Here is a 16370-nt window from a genome sequence, read left to right as displayed (position 1 = left end):
AGGTAAATAGATTAATACAATTCTGGGATTTTTATTCAGGCTTCAGACAAAATCATCTTCTAGCAAAATAATACGAACAGACCTGACCAATAATAGAGCTGGCATCCATTAGGAAAAGTGATCTATTCCTTTATGTGTGTTTGCATCCAATTTCAAGTGACTGACATACATGAACCAACATATTCAGAAGATGTACAAGCTGCGGATTCAGCATCAAAATACTGGAAAGTAAAACGAACATAAGCAGGTACTTAGGATATTGTTCCCAGCACCAAGTGTCATAGTCCAAAACCAGGGTAACGTGGCTGACTACCTGGGTAACGTGGCTGACTACCTGGGTAACGTAGCTGACTACCTGGGTAACGTAGCTGACTACCTGGGTAACGTAGCTGACTACCAGGGTAACGCAGCTGACTTCTAGGGTCACATACAGTTATTCTCAATCCAAAACAGCATTTCCTACTCATTCCATTGGAGAGAAATGCAAAGTCCATCATGTCTACTACACACAAATACAGACTTCACATAACATGAAAACTTGGAACTAACTTGTAAAATTCTATAAAAAAAATAATACTCCATTTGTGAACACAAAGGCAAATAAAATCTAAAGCGTAAGAAAATCCTGTCCGTATTATGACATATTCAATCGAACTGCTACAATCTCTCCAGATATAAATGTCCCGTCAGTCAGTCTAGGCCACAACTATAGAAGCAAAGGGTATTTCACAAGCTGACAGAAATGAGCTCACTAATGTTCACAACTGACCAAATTCCTTTTGTATTTCCAAATGTCCTGATCCAGTCAAACAACAATATGTTTTAGTTGATCAATCTTATAATCTGTTCTGCACATATCCGACCTATGATTACTGGAATGTTAAATATTTTTTGCAACTTTAAATGGCAAATTACTGCGACCAGCATTGTGAAATAGCCTCTAGGAAGGGAAGGAAGCCTCGCAGAGAGAAGCCAATCTAAGGCAGTATGCCAAGTCGTGTTCATTAGGGAACTAATTAAAAACCTTTCGCTACATTTTTACGGGAAAGCAAAAATGTGCTTTTCTTATTGGACAAATCCAGATGACCCCTCCCTGTTTCAGTCCGGTTTCTTCCGTTTGGTGCCCAATGAACACGACCCAGGACAGTATGCAGGAAGTATGATTAAGCAGTGTCTCAATCCCACAGCAATCCTGACAATTTAAAAAGAACAGTATCAAAACACAGAAACATTTAAATGCTCTATTCTTTAAGTTTATGGTTCATTCAATGGTCATTCATTTATCCTTTCTATAGCTACCACTTAACATGTATATTTAGGATCGTTTCATAGAATATATATATATATATAAAATCAAATGTATTGCAATCAACAGCCTTCACTTAAAACATATGCTGGCAAGACTTTGTGCACCCCCACAACATTCAACAACTACCATCCCCCACACCCTTATCCCAGGATATATTTGAATGCATGAAATATATACAGTCCCAGTCAAAAAGCCACAACACAACTAATTGGATCAAACGTATTAAGGGAAGAAATACAACAAATTAACTTAACAAGGCACACCTGTTAATTGAAATGCATTCCAGGTGACTACCTCATAAGGCTGGTTGAAAGAATGCCAAGAGTGTGCAAAACTGTTGTCTAGGCAAAGGGTGGCTACTTTGAAGAATCTCAAATATAAAATATATTTTGATTTGTGTAACACTTTTTTGGGTTACTACATGATTCCATGTGTGTTATTTCATAGTTTGAAGTCTGCACTATTATTCTACAATGTAGAAAATGGTAAAAAATAAAGAAAAACCCTCGAATGAGTAGGTGTGTCTAAACTTAACTGGTACTGTATATATTTGCGCAATATACAATATATACACACACCTGTGGTCATATAAGGTCTATTTATTTGGGACACAGTGGGTTGGCTGGAATATCTCAAATCAAAACGTCTCTGGACATTGCTGTTAAGAGAGTCCTTATAGATATGTGGACAGGTATGAAAGAGAGAAAAGGAGGTTGTGTTTTGAGGATGGATAGCAAGAGTCCTCAGAGGCCCCCGGTGTCTCTGTCCCTGTCCTGTGCCCGGCGGGAGTCCGTCCTCCCGTTCTGATCCCTGCTGTCTTGTCGCCGCTCGGAGGATCCCCTCTTCCTGCTTCGCTCCCGTGAACGGTCTCTGGAGGAGCGCTCTCGATCCCTGGACGACCTGGAACCGTTCCACACGGTCTTGTTACACACACATCTAACGTGCACTTATTATGAGAATAACTTTTATTATTGTGTACATGTCTGAGTAATGAGATGACGTATGTATGTATGTATGTGTGTGTGTGTGTGTGTGTGTGTGTTCTCCTACTTGTGTATGGTGCTGGGCTCGTGGCGGTGGCCCTTGCTGCAGGATCGGGAGTGGCGTCTCGTCCTCTCCCGGTCCCTGGAGCGCGAGCGGGAGGAACGCCGCCTCTCCCGAGACGAGGAACGGGAACGCCGTCTCCTACGTTCGCGAGAGCGGGACCTGCAGCATAGACACAGAAAACTCCTATATACAGTAATAAACTATGATATTGTGTATCTAATATAGTTCATATGGCAGCAGATGGCCCATACTAACCTATGTTCCCTGCTCCGTTCCCTGCTCCGTGATTTGGTCCTATAAAAACGACAGAAAACAATTAAGATGCCTCTGTGAAAATCTTAATTTGCCTCCACATACAGTACATAAATCAATATTTTCCCCCCCAAAGAAGTTCTGCCATCACCACCAACATGTTTATAAACCATGTGCCCATGTCAATTTAATTATTTCTGAAAAGTTAAGTCCTGTACCCACCTCTTCTTCATCATCTCTTCCTTCTCTTTCTCTTCTCGCCTCTTGAGACGATCCTGGTTCCTCTTCTCCTGCTTGTCAGTGACTATTTTCTGCCAAAAAAAAAAAAAGAGCAATGGCATTACCCGAAGTCTTAACATCAATTTGTTCTCGTGTTAATAAATTCTAACGTGAAAAAGTCCTTACTGCAAAATTCAAAGGAATCCAAAAGACAGACGTTGGCAGTGCTTTTAATCCCAATCAATGTCCTTGTATAATCTTCAAAACGGGAAATCAGTTAAAAAAAATTAAATAAAAAACTCCCCAGGTGTATTCAGCAACCTATGTGGTCTGAGGTGGTTCAGAGCATACCTTCAGGGCTTCCAGTTTCTCCCTGATCTGGATGAAGCCCAGGTGCAGCTTCCCGCCAAAGTGGTCGGCCAGGCGACGGTCGTTGTCGTGGAGACCCAGGTAGGCAGAGCATACCTCGCAGACACGGAGCTTCTGCTGCTGGAAACTGGAGGCAGGCATGGAGTTTCTGTACTCCTCCTGAGAAGCAGAGAACAGAAAATATGAAAGAGAATGAGTCAGCAAAAGAAAGAATGGGGTCGAGTTCATTATGGTGAAAATTAAGTGAAACCGGATGGTTCCCCCTAAACTTGTCCAATAAGAAGGCAATTTGAATGTTCCATTGCAAAATGTTTTTACTAAGGTGTGCCCTGATGAACACAGCCCAGGTTTATAGTCAGGATGAGTTAAATGGAAACTAGATGTGTTGTGAGGAAAACATCCCCTCACCTCGGCATCCCTCTTCCTGCTGCGGACCTTTTCCACTTCCTGTAGGATCAGCTGGGCTTCATCTACATTCCCCTCGGCTCCCAGCTGCTCTGCCTTGGCCAGGAGCTTCCCGATCTCTTCATTCAGCTCGTGGACAGTCTCTGCCTAGAGAGTCAGACACACACACAATCAGTCTGGATCAGAACGTTTCCAACATGTCCTTACATTCCACAATAAGGTTCATCTTGCTTCCTGATGAAGACAGCTTGGCTGTCGAAACGTTGGGTATTACATTTTTGCATCTGAGCTCCTAGAGAGTGTGCGGCTCTCCTTTATTTTCAAGTTTTCTACTCCGCTAGCCAGCACCTCGCCTAAATAGGTGTGCGTTTCTTTTTCTTCTAGACTCATCTTGCTTTCTTACCTTTGCAGCCACCTCCGCACTGATCTCATCCTGAGTCTCCACCAGTCGTTTCTTGGCCAACTCTGTTCTACGATCGCAATCAGCGATGAAAGACTCCAGGTGATCCACAGCCTACAGTCAACCACAGAAAAGTCAATGACATACAAGTCAATGGAACACGGACTGGTGCACAGGTAAAATGAACAACACTGAATCAAAATATAAAAACGCAACATGCAAAGCTATTGGTCCCATGTTTTATGACCTGAAATAGAAAATCCCAGAAATGTTCCCATTCGCACAAAAAGCACATCTCTCTCATTTTGTGCATAAATTTGTTTGCGTCCCTGTTCGTGAGCATTTCTCCTTTGCTAATATAATTCATCCACCTGACAGATGTGGCATATCAAGAAGCTAATTAAACATCATGATCATTACACAGGTGCACTTTGTGCTGGGGTTAATAAAAGGCCACTAAAATGTGAAGTTGTGTCATAAAACACAATGCCACAGATGTCTCAAGTTTTGAAGGAGCGTGCAATTGGCATGCTGACTGCAAGAATGTCCACCAGAGCTGTTGCCAGAGAATTTAATGTTAATTTCTCGACCATAAGCCGAGTACGTCCAAATGGCCTCACAACCGCATACCCACGTGTATGGCGTTGTGCGGGCGAGCGGTTTGCTGATGCCAACGTTGCGAACAGAGTTCCCCATGGTGGTGGTGGGGTTGTGGTATGGACAAGCATAACCTACGGACAACAATGGCAATTTGAATGCACAGAGATACCGTAATGAGATCCTGAGGCCCATTGTCGTGCCATTCATCAGTCACCATCACCACAATCAACAGCCTGAACAACTCCATGCGAAGGAGATGTGTCGCGCTGCATGAGGAAAATGGCAGTCACACCAGACACTGACTGGTTTCTGATCTACGCCCCTACCTTTAAGGTATCTGTGACCAACAGATGTATATCTGTATTCCCAGTCATATGAAATCCATAGATTAGGGCCTAACGAATTTATTCCAATTGACTGACTTCCTTAAATTAATTAACCCAGTAAAATCTTTGAAATTGTTGCAATGTTGAGTTTACATCTTTGTTCAGAACAAGTACAAATTACTTGGCACGGAAGGGATGAATGAAGTTGTATTTCATTGAACTGACTGTGAACATCACTTACGTCAAGCTCAAAGAAGAGTTCCCTCGCCTTGGAGGCGATTTCATAGTCGGCCCGGAGCGCCAGGTCGTGGGTCTTCGCACATTCTCCCAGATCCATACGCTGTCGATGAAGTCAGTCAGCTAGTCAAGACACAGCCACAGTTCCTGCATAATCTGCGGCAAACTACTTTAGAAAGTAGTTTACGGTCACTGCATTCAAATATTCAGAATCGATCAACCAATATTACTGACTAGACTTGAACTGCAATAAATCATATGGGAGGACGCGGCGCTTAGTCTGCTTACAGTTCCAGAGAGGATGTCGTGGGGACAGCAGTTCAGGAGATGGCTTTTGCAGACCCGCTCGTCAGTGAACTTGACCCTCTGCCGCGTCTCGTCCCCTGAAACATGCAAAAAGCAACAGTCAGAAATAGCTCACATAGCTATTGGTCCACTAGAGCGAGRTATCCAATGCTTTATACCCATATTAGGGTAAAGGGGCAAAGACTTGACAATTTTTATACAACTGCATCTTGGGATTCTCTTTATTGGGGTAAAATGAACATAGATATATTCAGCTAGAATGCATCAAGTGACAGAATGTGTGCCTTTTGGACAGTATTCAACGACATCCACGTTGTCTTAAGATATCCCAAAATGTGGCTTTGTAAAAACATTTTTACGTGTTTAAAGCCAAACCTTAGGTAATCTTAAACCTGACCCAGGTTTACCAGTCAGCGTTTTATCTGGTAAACATTGGGGGCTGCATTGGGACCAGAGTGGTGTGTCCCTTAAGGCTTGCTGTATTTTCTGCTGTAACCTAGAGGCTTACCTTACCAGAGCCTCGATACTACATTAAGAATATGGTTGTGCTAAGACAGTGACTTGCCACTCTCGTCATGGCTTTCTGAAAGCACCTGTTCAACTGAAGAATATAGGCCTATAGAAAAATCCAACAGCCAAATGGTTGTAAGCCTACTGTATGGGTGTTTTTAATGATTGACAAGGACAGGCTCATGAGGCTCCCTTGGTCTCATGACATTGTCACTCAGCTTAACTGGGATATGTCACCGTAACAGCTGTTACGGCGTCAGCTAGATCTCCTAACTTCAACAAAATGAGACCATTTAAAATAGATTCAGGCCTAGCCTATAGTTGGCGCCAACGAAGTCCCTGACACAAATGGAACATTGAAAGAAAACCCAAGAAAAAGGTTAGCTTTATACACACTGCGAGCTGCAACATACTGTACCCATCTGCATTCTCCAAGACCTCAGCTGCAGAATTTTAAACCCGCTGTAGAAAAGTATAAATGGGGACAGTTCTTGCTCAAACCTGTAGTAAGGAAGCGTGGAATGATACACAAGTAAGATTGTAAAGATCTGTGCAAAGCTTTCCGATGGCTAATATCGTCTCTGCTTGACAATAAACGTGGCTTTCAACGCAACCAGGCAACGTCTTAATTCAAGCTGCAACTACTTCCAAATTGTAATTCAAAGTGTCATTGAAGGTTTTAATATCCATTGTTGTGATGCTAAAAAAAAAGAAGGTACAACTTCYGGGAAAGAAAACAATTGTTTGGATTATTATTATTCATAACAGCTTTAAAAATCATGTGTGACTCACGGCTCGATGAACATGAGGCTTTTCTGCAACTCCTTTGCAGATTGATGTAGGCTGGCAAAGATACACTGAACCTTCATGAATGAAATAAAGGGGCCACAATTGTTCAGTTTGTATGCAACATATGTACGGGAAGAATTTGTATTCATCTCAACACACACACAAACTCTCGACACAAACTCACTTTGTTAGGCTGATTAAAGCCCAAAAAAGAACCATGGACTGGAGTCGGTTTATCCGACTTTACATGTCACCATTGTAGGCATGACATCCTTACTAAATGGCAGCTGTTATGTTTTCAATGTTTGTATCCGTGTAGCCTAATTTGACACCTTTATTAATGTTTTCTATTATTAATAAGCCGGGACTAATTGCATTCTATAGCGACAGCTTGAGAGATATTGCTGTACCTGTTTTGGACCTTATCCGTACAATTTGTAGACAGCCGACGCTGTTTGTGTCGCAGAGGGGTGACCAAGAAAGTATTACATCCAATTGTTTGACGCTACCGCCACCCCCGCCAAACGAATTCAAAAGATGGATTCCCGAGCTGTGCACTCGCATGGCACACTCTCACCTCTAGACAGGTAAATACAGACTGTCTGTAATTATAACAACACTTCCTGTCACGAGCTGAAGCACAACAGAATGGGCACGGCGCAGCCACCCACACGGATCAACAGAACAGTCTTGTTCGACAGTGCAGGCGACTGCCGACTGACCAACAAATTTTAGTTATTTATTTCACCTTTATTTAACCAGGTAGGCAAATTGAGAACACGTTCTCATTTACAATTGCGACCTGGCCAAGATAAAGCAAAGCAGTTCGACACATACAACAACACATAGTTACACATGGAGTAAAACAAACATACAGTCAATAATACAGTGAAAAATAAGTCTATATACAATGTGAGCAAGTGAGGTGAGATAAGGGAGGTGAAGGCAAACAAAATATATATATAAATAAAAATATAAAAAGGCCATGGTGGCGAAGTAAATACAATATAGCAAGTAAAAAAAACTAAAAAAAACACTGGAATGGTTGGTTTGCAGTGGAAGAAAGTGTAAAGTAGAGATAGAAATAATGGGGTGCAAAGGAGCAAAATAAATAAATAAATACAGTAGGTAAAGAGGTAGTTGGGCTATGTACAGGTGCAGTAATCTATGAGCTGCTCTGACAGCTGAGCTGCTCTGACAGCTGGTGCTTAAAGCTAGTGAGGGAGATAAGTGTTTCCAGTTTCAGAGATTTTTGTAGTTCGTTCCAGTCATTGGCAGCAGAGAACTGGAAGGAGAGGCGGCCAAAGGAAGAATTGGTTTTGGGGGTGACCAGAGAGATATACCTGCTGGAGCGCATGCTACAGGTAGGTGCTGCTATGGTGACCAGCGAGCTGAGATAAGGAGATAAAATCACCTTGCATCATAAATAACGACTCATTATTATTTGTAGAGCAATCAGTCGGTCACAATTTACCCGTGGTACATCAAGATTGATGCTCTCGAACGCGGCTAGCAACATTAATGGGTATCGCAGCCGCTGCAGAGGTTGGCAGCACCGTGCCCCTTTCGTTGGGCTAGTGCTCAGGACAGGAAGTGGTATGATTGCAGACAGTCTGTTTACCTGTCTAGAAGCAAAAGCGTGAGTCCATCTTTGAATTAGATTGGGAGGGKGTGAAGGTAGCGTCAAACAATTGGATGTAATACTTTCTTGGGCACTGCAAGCAATGTTTTTAATCAGAACAGTCTACGGATACCGTCCAACGTGGGACACGTGCTGCTAAATACAGGTAGAGCAAAGGGTCGGGTGCATATCTCACAAGCTGTTACTATAGAATGCCCTAAGACAGAAGGCTACTGTTAAAATAACTGTACTTACTGTTATTGACTGTATATGTGACGGCAAGCTTCGTAGGGCTAGTATCCTTGTAGCCAGATACGTCATTTACTATGGAAGTGGTGCTTGTACAAATGCTACACAATACTAGATACTGTGCACTGTATGACTAACTGTTTTAACCTCCTGTCAAGGACTTGCAGACTCTCTAGATATCCTTACTGACTATTTAGTATTTACAAGATAGGCTAGCTTTGTTATCCTATACTGCATGTAGGCCTTGCTAAATATAATTAGCTTCAGGGTTGGGGTTAATTCAGTTTCAATTCCAGTCAATTCAGAAAGTAAACCAAATTGTAATTCAATTTTTTTCTAATTGAAAATTATTTAAGAGAATTGGAATGGGATGTGCACTTCCTGAATTTACTGGAATTTAAATGGAATTGACCCCAACCCTGGCTAGCTATGTATCTAACTGAACAACATAAGAACGTGGATGTGTGTAGTAAAAATACATTCGATTGAAATGTATTAGTTATAACATGAGTTTTATCCCCGCTTTTTCAGGGACCACTTAAACTCAGGGTCCCCCAGGGGGGCGTCTAGATGATCATTACTTATCTAGCCAGCTGGTCAATCAACAATGAATGCCAGAGTGGACGTCATTAACTATGGATACAAACATTAAATCGCGAAACAACAACTAGGCCGGAGACAGATCATGATTGAGCTGATTTTATGTCAAACAGCCGTCCTCTTGTACGCCATTCATTCAAGATATGTCCAACTGAAACACGCCACAAAAACGAGTTAGCTAGATAGTAAACTAGCTAGCTAGAATGCTAAGTGCAAGTCACTGGCTCACACATATTAGGCTGCGTTCAGACAGGCAGAAATTCAGATTTTTTTTCACTAATTAATTCATTCGTATTTTGACCAATCAGATCAGTTCTGAAAACGATCTGATGTGAAAAGATCTCATGTGATTGGTAAAAAGACAAATTAGTGGAAAAAACATCAGAATTGGCCTGCCTGTGTAAACGCAGCCTTAGAAAAGTATCTCTGAATGGCTCCATCTTTTAGCTAGCAAGCTAGTCACCGCCGTTTTGCTACTCACCATCCCTCGCTGTCCCCATTAGTTGATCGAGCAAAGCTCTCATTTGAGCTTGGGCCGACATTGCTGTGGGTTAATTCTTCAAAGCTTCACACAAAACAGAAGGTTCCACGATCTATGGTATCCTATATTATTAATGCAATATGTTTATTATTTGGACAAGCTTCTTCAACGACCTCGTCAGCTCCTTCTTTCTTTGCTAAGGAAATGACGACACTTCCTCTATGCTAGAATTGGCCAATTGGAGTGGCTTGGTAACGAACCAATCACAGCCACTTGAGCTCAAATTAGCTCGTTTCACGACGGTGCACGCAATCGGGGATCCTTGGGATGTCCCTATCCCCATTGAAGCTGAAACGTAAAATGGGTAGGGTTGGGTCGTCCCAATGATCCCAGATTGCAATGACTATTTCACGATAGCTAGTAGGGCCTGTCAAGGTGTGAATTGTTTACGCAGGTGAAGTTGGATTGACAGTTCTCGATCAAACAAAGACACGGACAGAAGTAGCTTCTAAAGTAAGATAAAAAATAAATCAACTACTTGAAATAAATTAGACATTTATTTAAGGGCTCGAAATTGAATGGTGAACCTATCTAGATAGTTAGCTAACTAGTCTAGTCTGAGAGAATGCCAACGAATAGGTTTTGAGCCTGTAACGCGTTATCTAACGGTAGCTACTATGGCTAGCTATGCTAACTAGCTAGAAGTTGTGGTATCTTGACCAGGCTTTCAATGAAATTAACTCGCTAAATTGACATGTTATACATTATTACCGCAGCCAAATAACGCTAGCTAATTCTTAATCTAGGTTACCCAGAAGTAAAATTCTCTCGCGAAAGTTTATTTGACTGTTTCATCTGTCCACGACAATATGTTCATGAGAGATTAGTTAGTTCTTTGTTTGCGGAAGTGGTGAATCCAGAACCCAAACGGAGTCAGGGTGTATAGCTAGAATTAAACACTGAAATTGTACCTCAGGATATAATCAGTGCATGCTGTTACATGGTAGCTAGCTAGCTAAGGTCATGGGTTAATCATGTTATTGTTTTGTTCAGAAATTTCTGGAGGCAAACTTGAAAATGTTTGGAGTGAGATGGTGCGAGTGTGGAAATGGCTGGAGTCCCACAGGCAGACAGGAATACATTTGGTACTGTGTCAGTGCTGAGGGGGCAGTACAGGTTTGTGTCCTTTCCACCACATTTTCTCTGTGTTTAGGTCTGTTCGGGCTATGACACATTGCTGAAGAGATAATGGAGCCAACAGACCATGCCACAGAAGCCGACCCCCTGAAGAGGGAGGAGGATGGGGTTGAGGGCGGTGGAACGGCACCACCAGCGCAGACCAAGAAGAAGAGTTTGGGTCTGGCCAAGTTGTCCCACTGGAGGACGGCTGCCTTCTTCCTCTCCCTCTTCCTCTGCCTCATCATCGTCTTCGCCTTCTCTTTCATCATCCCCTGTCCCGTCCGTCCGCAATACCTCACCTTCTGGAACCGCACCTTCCCCCAAGCAGGTGAGGAAGAGATACAGTGACACAATAGACCAGAGAAGGCCAGTTAAGAAGTTATTTAACCCCTGTGTTTTGCACTATGGACTGGATGAAAAAGTCTCAATCTCCATGAAAATAGCATTTAGTACAGGACCAGGTTATAACTGTCTGTGAAAACAACCCTAGATGTACTGTTTGTTTCTTTACCCAAAAGGTTAAGCTTACTTCCTTTCCTTTCTCTCACAGCCACCTATGATTTCCTGGCCATTGAGGATGCAAGCAAAGACAAAGTGATGGACGTGTTGTTTGTCCTGAAGGCCCAGGAGGGCAGTCAGAACATTAGTTGTTTTGCTGAAGGTACTAGGAATACAGGTCTTACAGCAAATGCTTCATGCTTTGTCTTGCTAAAGGCCCATTGCAGTCAAAGTTATGTTTTCCCTGTGTTTAAGTATTATATTGTAGATAGCTGATGAAACTAACACTGTAAAAGGTTGAACAAATATTGTGTTATTCCCTGATAGCTTCTGGTTTAAAATACAATCTACACAGGACCTTCTAATCAGCAGGTTTGCATGGGTGGGAGTGTCAGCTTTCCATGGTGACATCCCGATTCTAGTTAAATAAAATAACTTTCTGGGAGTGAACAGAATGTTTTATATCAGAATTCTTGCCTGAGAAAGTTTTTTTTTTTAACAAAAAACTTTTTTCACATTTGAATGGAAATCTATAACAGTTAAGTACTTAGTTGTTACTTAGAAATAATTTGATATTAATATAAAAATGGCTGCATTGGGCATATAAGCATAATAATGAGGAGTATGTAGCTGCTTTTGTAGAATGGTTTCATTGAGATTGCAATAAAAGTAGAGGCTGCCAGCCAAAGATTCCCAGAAGACAAGCTAAAGTCCCCTCAATACAGAGATACTGTTTAATAATTCCTACTGTAATTGTTCTAACCAATATATTGTCTGCTGTGTCATTGTAAAATCTGTAGCTTGGCAGTGTCTGTGAGATTCACGTGTGCTGTATGACTTCCAGGTCTGGACACACCTTGTGTGTTTGTGTCGGCGGTAGCAGGGACCAACGGGGAGACTCTGTGGGAGCGGCCCTTGGCCCCTGAGTTCCACTGGGCCAATTATGGTCTGGACGGGCTGAGAGAGATGGACAGAGGCTGCCTTCTGTCCCATTCCAACCAGCTCACTGCTATCGACAAATACACTAGTGAGTGACTTAGATTCTCGTTTACTCACCTCCATCTCTACTAAAGTCACACTTCAAGCAATTATACTTTCTCTCCTCACAACTCTCATACTGCACAAATATGTGCCTTCATATCCCACTTTTGCGTAGTTTGGTCAGTGTCTCATCACTATTTTGTAACCAGACTCACTTCATAGAAAAGTGGGACAAACGGTCTTCCTACATATTTTTTAAAATGATTTCTAATGAAGGTGGGTTGTAGCTGTGAATGCATTCTGAATACCTGGTATTTCTGTACAGGAGTGGTGACGTGGGCGCGGCTCCAGCCTCCCAACCTGAGGAGTACCTTACCTGTCCTCAGTGTCTCAGACCTGGATGGGGACGGGGTAAGCGACGTGGCTCTGGTGGCGCCCAGCCCAACGCAGGTAAACCTCAGAGGCGTCCTCGATGTCTCAGTTTAGTCGCACTCACCAGCTGTGTTCCGTATGACGACCGCTCAGACTAGAGGATGCGATATTACAGGATTTTCACTGTTTCCGTTTTATACCTTTGCTTTAAAACACAGGAAAATAATGCATGAGAAAATGTGTGCTTCACACATGAAATGGCAACCTCTGTGCCAGTACCTTTCAACAGAAGACCTCAAGACAGTTTGTTCTATTGTTATTYGTTGCGCTCTAGACACAGCTGGTGATCCTCTCGGGGAAGACCGGTGTCCAGATTGGCTCAGAGGTGGTTCTTGACACCGCTGAGTGTGCCATGCATCTCCTCCATTCCACAGGGAAAGGCTCCAACTATGTACTGCTCCAGAAAGGTGAGCAAGCCATTTGCCAAAGCCTGCTAGTGAGCTCATTTATAGATCTGTTGTCAATAATTCACTGACCAAACTATTGATCTCATAACATTCTATGTGATAGAACACATTGATTTCAGTCCTACTGTATGTGACCTTGTCCAACGGTCAGTGAGCTATCCCAGTACATTGATTTAAGGGTCCTATATGGCCAGTTGGCTACAGCCCACAGCATATTGATGTCCGTGTAATGTTATAGGACTGTTGTCACTGCCCTTTGTCCCCTCTCCCCAGACTCGGGGTTGTATGGCCTGGCCCTGTGGAGGATTGCAGCCCAGGCTAAGGCAGGCATGGAAAAAGGCCTCAAGAAGGACAAGCACTGGGAGCGCAAAGCCAATGACTCCTCTGGCCTTGTATCAATCTATGAGTAAGCTGGAGCAGCAGCTAGACGCTAATACACAATTCTCACAATGCCTCAAAATGTCACAGCTTGGGAGCAAAACGTAACACCAATACACCAATTGTTTAGTGGTTAAATGATCATTTCTTATGTCTTATGTCCAATAACCTGGACAGAAATTAATTGCTAATGCTAACATGGAAGCTTTCCTTTGATGTTCATTCCTCCTCTGCAGGTCTGGGTCATTGAGACGTGTTGAGGACAGGAAAGGCAGAGGGTCTCTCCAACCTGCTACTGGTCACTGGGGGTAGTGTGGTGCTGATAGATGGCGACAGTCTGAACTTACTGTGGAGAGTCAACACCAGCACAGTCCTCAGGTAAAAATAAAACGTCATCACCCTACACACTGGTTAGTTAGTTAACATTGTCATGTAGCGTACTCTACACAGTTTTGAATGGTCATATCATAACTAACAACCTCCTCGTATTCATTAACATTTGTAATAAATTGCCACGCTCTGCATTGTGTGTGTGTGTGTGTGTGACGACAACTATGATAACCAAGGTATTTGGGCCAATGTCGTGTACTGACTGGGAGGGTTTTAAGTACAGTACCAGTCAAAAGTTTGACTGGTACTCATTCAAGGGTTTTTCTTTATTTTTACTATTTTCTACATTGTAGAATAATAGTGAAGACATCATAGCTATGAAATAACACATATGGAATTATGTAGTAACCAAAAAAGTGTTAAACAAATCAAAATATATTTTATATTCTTCAAAGTAGCCACCCTTTGCCTTGATGACAGCTTTGCACACTCTTGGCMTWMTCTCAACCAGCTTCATGARGTAGTYACCTGRAATGCAYKTSAMTKWWMAKTSAMRTGCATTYCAGGTRACTACYTCATGAAGCTGGTTGAGAKWAKGCCAAGAGTGTGCAAAGCTGTCATCAAGGCAAAGGGTGGCTACTTTGAAGAATATAAAATATATTTTGATTTGTTTAACACTTTTTTGGTTACTACATAATTCCATATGTGTTATTTCATCGTTTTGATATCTTCACTATTATTCTACAATGTAGAAAATCAAGAAAAACCCTTGAATGAGTAGGTGTGTCCAAACTTTTGACTGGTACTGTACGTTTCTCCTCTCCACTCAGCGAGCCTTCTTTTGGCCACTTCAACAAAGATGGCACACTCGACATAGTGATCGAGGAGGACATTGGCAACCGCATTAAAAGGGTATGTGGGGACCAGCTTGGAAGCAATAGAAGAGACTCAATTTACCTGCTTGGTATTTCATCCCTTTTTGTTTTTCCACTCCTAGCTGCATTTGCATTGAATGTGACATCTACCCCTGCTCTGTGTGCATTGTAGGTGGTGATCCTGGACGGAAACACAGGAGGTACAGTGTGGGAGGTCAACCTACTGGCCAGCCCCAACTCACCCAAGCCAGCCTCAGTCAACACCATCAACTCCTTCTCTGTGTTCATGTTCTGGGGGCTGATGCCCTCCGAGGCCAACACTACAGTGAGTACAGTGACTCTATGMGAACGGATCATTCACTGATCTTCATCTCGTTACATCTTCCTCTGTGTTCACGGAACCTTAGCCTGAGAATCTGAAGGCTTGCGTTAGCTTCCCGAGTTAATGCCTAGGATTCAGCTCAGTGGGCTAGCACAGGGTTGTGGCATGCAGAATACCCGGGTTCGAACCCAGGTCGATCCCATTCACATCTGTCATAGTGGTGCTGTTTAGACACGCTGACCTGTTTCTAAAAGAATGCTTTCCTACCAGAGGGATTTGAGTGAGGAGCGGCGCTCCTACATGCTGTATCCCCACTACTCCACAGTTCTCCTGGAGAAGAGCAACGTCATGGACCACATCATCGCATTTAAAGGTGAGCTACATGATTGAGCGAAACAATGTCATTATGCGGGACCGGTGAACCGTCTCAATAGCTCGGCTGTCTGAAAACGTTATTACCGCACCGCCCTCTCAGGGAGGAGGGACCTTGGATCTTTTCCTCCAATGCGCTTTGAGAGGAAGGTGAGGAATTGAGAGGAAAAAGGACTTGGGATGCAAGGATTTGACGTCTAGTAACGTTTTCAGACAGCCCTAGTCTACTGTACTTGAGGATAATGACTATTCTCTAAGTCTACATGACTTGTTGTCCATGTGTTTTCTGCCTGTCCTAGCCACCCTGTTGGAGCGGGGGCGCCACGCCTGCTACATCATGTTGACGGGGCCCGAGGGGGAGGGGACCGAGGGGACGGTGGACCTTAGCAAGCGCAAACTGAAACAGGACGTCACCGACAGCCGGGTCCTCCGCCTGGGCTCCATAAGCAGCAAAGACACTAACGAGGAAATCAAAGAGGCCTTCCAGAGACTGCGTTTCAGCGATGAGTGACAGGACACTGTTACCATGACAACATTGCTGCTGATATCGAAACTGTGTTACAATAGATATGACAACCGTTACTGCTGACAATCAACCAACTGTGTAGCTATGGTTACCTTAAAGCTGACTACTAAACCTTCTTCTGCTGACCTTGTATTCAGACTGTCCCATCATGACAATCAGATTAATTTAGCTCAGTTTTCTTAGTGTGGAAATAGGCACAGTAGCGGCAGACTTGGCTTTGGGTCTATGCAACCAATAACTGCACTAATCACAGAAAACTGCCAGGGTATACCAACCAGGCAATATGGTATTATGAGGTACTGTATCTGAATTAATTTATGCACAACTAGTAGGCTACCGTGTGGGATAGT

At 43.0% G+C, this 16370-nt stretch overlaps 2 protein-coding genes across 4 annotated transcripts; one reads left to right on the top strand and one right to left on the bottom strand.

Moving 5' to 3' along the window:
• Positions 1–15: 15 nt before the first annotated feature.
• Positions 16–9926, bottom strand: LOC111978474 (putative RNA-binding protein Luc7-like 1). 3 transcript variants are annotated; one of them, XM_024008564.2, is made up of 11 exons: positions 9721–9806; positions 6773–6843; positions 5453–5547; positions 5169–5267; positions 4005–4115; positions 3605–3748; positions 3179–3355; positions 2831–2919; positions 2612–2650; positions 2360–2515; positions 16–2209 (listed from the first exon to the last, which is right to left on the bottom strand). In XM_024008564.2, the coding sequence occupies exons 4-11, from the start codon at positions 5262–5264 to the stop codon at positions 2053–2055; spliced, it is 969 nt and encodes a 322-aa protein (XP_023864332.1). In that variant the 5' UTR covers positions 5265–5267; positions 5453–5547; positions 6773–6843; positions 9721–9806; the 3' UTR covers positions 16–2052. The 3 variants fall into 3 exon arrangements, with proteins under 3 accessions (XP_023864332.1, XP_023864330.1, XP_023864331.1); XM_024008562.2 differs by lacking the exon at positions 6773–6843 and having other exon boundaries at positions 9721–9926; XM_024008563.2 differs by having other exon boundaries at positions 5169–5287; positions 5453–9926.
• Positions 9927–10088: 162 nt separating this feature from the next.
• fam234a (family with sequence similarity 234 member A) lies at positions 10089–16145 on the top strand. Its single transcript, XM_024008573.2, is given in 13 exon segments — positions 10089–10233; positions 10934–11227; positions 11450–11560; positions 12242–12424; positions 12704–12828; positions 13085–13217; positions 13491–13623; positions 13832–13846; positions 13848–13973; positions 14756–14837; positions 14973–15125; positions 15393–15495; positions 15794–16145. Coding segments are annotated over 12 exon segments (1635 nt in total). The 5' UTR covers positions 10089–10233; positions 10934–10968; the 3' UTR covers positions 16006–16145.
• The last annotated feature ends 225 nt before the right edge of the window (positions 16146–16370 follow it).

Source organism: Salvelinus sp. IW2-2015, linkage group LG18, assembly GCF_002910315.2.
Source record: "Salvelinus sp. IW2-2015 linkage group LG18, ASM291031v2, whole genome shotgun sequence".
In the NCBI taxonomy this organism is placed as follows: domain Eukaryota; kingdom Metazoa; phylum Chordata; class Actinopteri; order Salmoniformes; family Salmonidae; genus Salvelinus; species Salvelinus sp. IW2-2015.
The sequence above is the reverse complement of the archived record's forward strand: the minus strand, read 5'-3'. Positions and strand labels throughout refer to the sequence as shown.